This window comes from Chenopodium quinoa, unplaced genomic scaffold (assembly GCF_001683475.1).
Source record: "Chenopodium quinoa cultivar QQ74 unplaced genomic scaffold, ASM168347v1, whole genome shotgun sequence".
NCBI lineage: Eukaryota > Viridiplantae > Streptophyta > Magnoliopsida > Caryophyllales > Amaranthaceae > Chenopodium > Chenopodium quinoa.
In genome coordinates, this window is record NW_018742815.1 from 3,641,770 (window position 1) to 3,644,953 (window position 3,184).

The 3,184-nt window shown below is 40.7% G+C and overlaps 1 protein-coding gene across 1 annotated transcript; it reads left to right on the forward strand.

The window, feature by feature from the left end:
* Positions 1–366: 366 nt before the first annotated feature.
* On the forward strand, positions 367–2,857 carry LOC110725436. Its single transcript, XM_021904917.1, has 3 exons — positions 367–819; positions 1,030–1,445; positions 1,594–2,857. Exons 1-3 carry the CDS (start codon positions 367–369, stop codon positions 2,855–2,857), a joined length of 2,133 nt encoding a protein of 710 aa, XP_021760609.1.
* Positions 2,858–3,184: the final 327 nt, after the last annotated feature.

Below are 3,184 nucleotides of genomic sequence, written 5' to 3' on the forward strand. Positions count from 1 at the left end.
TGGTGGTATGGGTTTTAGGTGGAAAGATGTTAATGCAAATATTGTCTCTTACTTTGATCATCATTTTGAGGTGGATGTGCTAGATGGTAACAACTCTCCAATTTGGAGAGCTATTGGCATTTATGGTTGGCCGGAACAAGCGCAAAAGCATAATACTTGGTCTTTGATGGTTTCTTTAAAGTCAAAAAGCGATTTGCCATGTGTTATGTTTGGTGATTTTAATGAAATAACTAGCTTGAGTGAGAAGGAGGGTGGTGTCTCTAGAAGTGAGAGGCTTATGGATGCATTTAGAGATGCTATTGATACTTGTTGCTTCGTGACTTGGGTTTCAAGGGTAGCATCTACACTTGGGAAAAAGGGAATTCCATGACAACTTATGTTCGTGAACGGTTGGACAAGTTTCTTGCTGATGATGGTTGGGTGTCTTTATTTCCAGATTATGAAGCTCAAAATTTTCCTATTTACAGTTCTGATCATGCTCCAACTATGTTGTCTGTGAAGAAGAAGGACGAATCTAAAGCAAGGAGCAAGAGCTTCCGGTTTGAGCCTCTTTGGCTTTCTCGGGAAGAATGTGGGGAGATTGTGGATAGAAGTTGGAACACGAGTCTTGCTGTTAACATCAACCAGAAAATTGCTCGATGTGGTGAGGATTTGAGTTCATGGGCGGGTAAGACTTTCGGCTCGATCAAGAAGAAAATAAAGAAGGTTGAACAAAAATTGCGCGAATTGAAAGAAGGTGCAATGGATGGGACGACTTTGGAGTTGTGTAAACTATTATCCGAGGAACTTGACTCCCTCTATTTGCAAGAAGAATCTTTGGTATGCGTGCTTTATTTTTTCAGAAATTTTGGCATATTATTGGTAATGATGTTGTTAGCTTTGTGAAGATGTGGTGGAGGGATGAGACGGGTCTAAAAGAAATAAATAACACTTGTGTTGTGCTCATTCCGAAGGTTGAGGATCCTAAATTAATCTCTGAATTTTAGGCCTATTAGTTGTTGTAATGTCATTTACAAAATAATTTCGAAGACTTTGGCCAACAAATTAAAGGGGTTTTTAGGTGATGTGATCTCCCAAAATCAGATTGCTTTTGTCCCTAAGCTTCTTATTACTGATAATGCAATAGTTGCTTTTGAGATCTTTCATGCCATGAAGAGAGATGGTGAAGGGAAGGAAGGAAATATTGCGATGAAACTTGACATGAAGAGAGGTGGTGAAGGGAAAGAAGGAAATATTGCGATGAAACTTGACATGAGTAAGGCGTATGATTGTGTAGAATGGGTCTTTTTGGGGAAGGTGATGGAAAAAATGGGTTTTTCCGGGGCTTGGATTAATAGAATTATGGATTGCCTAGAGAGTGTTAATTTTTCTTTCAAGATTAATGGACACATTTCTGGTTCTATTACTCCATCTAGAGGGCTGAGGCAAGGTGACCCCATTTCTCCGTATTTATTTATACTCCGCGCCGATGCTTTCTCGGGTTTATTGAATAAAGCCGCTTCAGATAAGCTTATTCATGGTGCGAGGATTTGTAGGGGGGGATCCCCGGGTCTCACATTTATTTTTTGCCGATGACAGTATACTTTTTGCTAGAGCCAATGTGCAAGAATGCTCTGCTATAGCTGACATTATCAGCAAATATGAGAGGGCATCGGGTCAGAAAGTCAATCTAAGCAAAACTGAGGTCACTTTTAACAAAAAAGTTCGCACTGTTAGGAGGGAGGAAATTATTGAGATTTTAGGAGTTCAGGAGGTTGAGCGACATGAAAAATATTTAGTCCTCCCTACAATTATTGGCAGATCAAAAAAGGTGATTTTTGCAGGGCTCAAGGAAAGATTATGGAAGAAGTTACAAGGGTGGAAGGAGAAATTGCTTTCAAGACCGGGGAAAGAAATACTTATCAAAGCTGTGGCACAAGCAATCCCGACTTATATGATGAGTATCTTAAAAATTCCCGACACTTTAATCGATTATTTCCACTCTCTTCTTGCTAAATTTTGGTGGGGCTCGAATGATACTACTAGGAAGATGCATTGGCAACGATGTGACCTTCTTTGTCAACCAAAAGGAAATGGGGGTTTGGGTTTTCGTGACCTTCGATGTTTTAATAGAGCGCTACTAGCTAAGCAATTTTGGAGGCTTCACCATAATACGGGCTCCCTGCTACATTCGGTCCTAAAAGCAAAATATTTTAAGAGCGGTGATGTTTTGACGGCGAATGTGGGTTTTGATCCTAGTTATGCTTGGCGGAGTATGTGGTGTGCTAAATCCTTGTTGTTGGAGGGCTTGAAGTGGAGGGTTGGAAATGGGAGTGCAATTAACGTTTGGAGTGATGCTTGGTTACCAGGTAATACTTCATCTCTAGTCCCAACTCCCTCGGTTGATAGTGATATGGATTTGAGAGTTATTGATCTGATTGACCACTCGTGTAACTATTGGAATTTTGAAGCTGTAACTAACACGTTCATTGCTGAGGAACGTGCTCTTGTGTTATCAATACCCCTGTCAAATAGAAATATGATTGATTCCATGTTTTGGTGGCCGAATAAAAATGGAGAATATAGTGTGAGATCGGGGTATTGGCTATGTAAAAATGGAGGATATTTTGATATGGGTGATATATGGGAGAAGGTGTGGAAAGTAATCTGGAATTTGAAGACACCGCTCAAGCTTCGACACTTCTTGTGGAGAGCCTATAAAGGTTTTCTAGCAGTTCGAGAAATACTAATTTATCGCCACGTAATTGATGGAAAAATGTGTGCTATTTGTGGCAATGGAGATGAGTCTGTCCTTCACGCCATGTTCGAGTGTTCGGCAACAAATGAGATATGGAATACAAGCACTTCAAGGACTTAATTGATCAAGCTCCGAGTGAGAGTTTCACCACCAGATTGCTGTGGTTTAATGACAGGGTAACAAAGGAGGAACTGAGTGTATTTGTTTCCCTCTGTTGGGCAGCTTGGTATTGGAGAAACAAAGCGACCTTTGAGAATGAACCTTTCAATCCTACGATGGTGGCAATTGGGATGACAAAAATGGTTCAAGAATACAATGTGTATGCTGTGAAGGTCCTTCCGCAAGCAACCCGAGCCACTCCATCAGTAAATAAATCATGGCGATGCCCTATGGCTGGAGTTATGAAAATTACTTGTGATGCTATGGTGGGCAGCAATGTTCAGCTAG

Coding starts and splice junctions, on each gene's coding strand:
- LOC110725436 (XM_021904917.1), top strand. CDS start 367: ATGACAACTTATGTTCGTGAACGGTTGGACAAGTTTCTTGCTGATGAT. Junction 820..1,029: donor ATTTGCAAGAAGAATCTTTG/GTATGCGTGCTT, acceptor ATAATTTCGAAG/ACTTTGGCCAACAAATTAAA. Junction 1,446..1,593: donor CAAGGTGACCCCATTTCTCC/GTATTTATTTAT, acceptor ACTTTTTGCTAG/AGCCAATGTGCAAGAATGCT.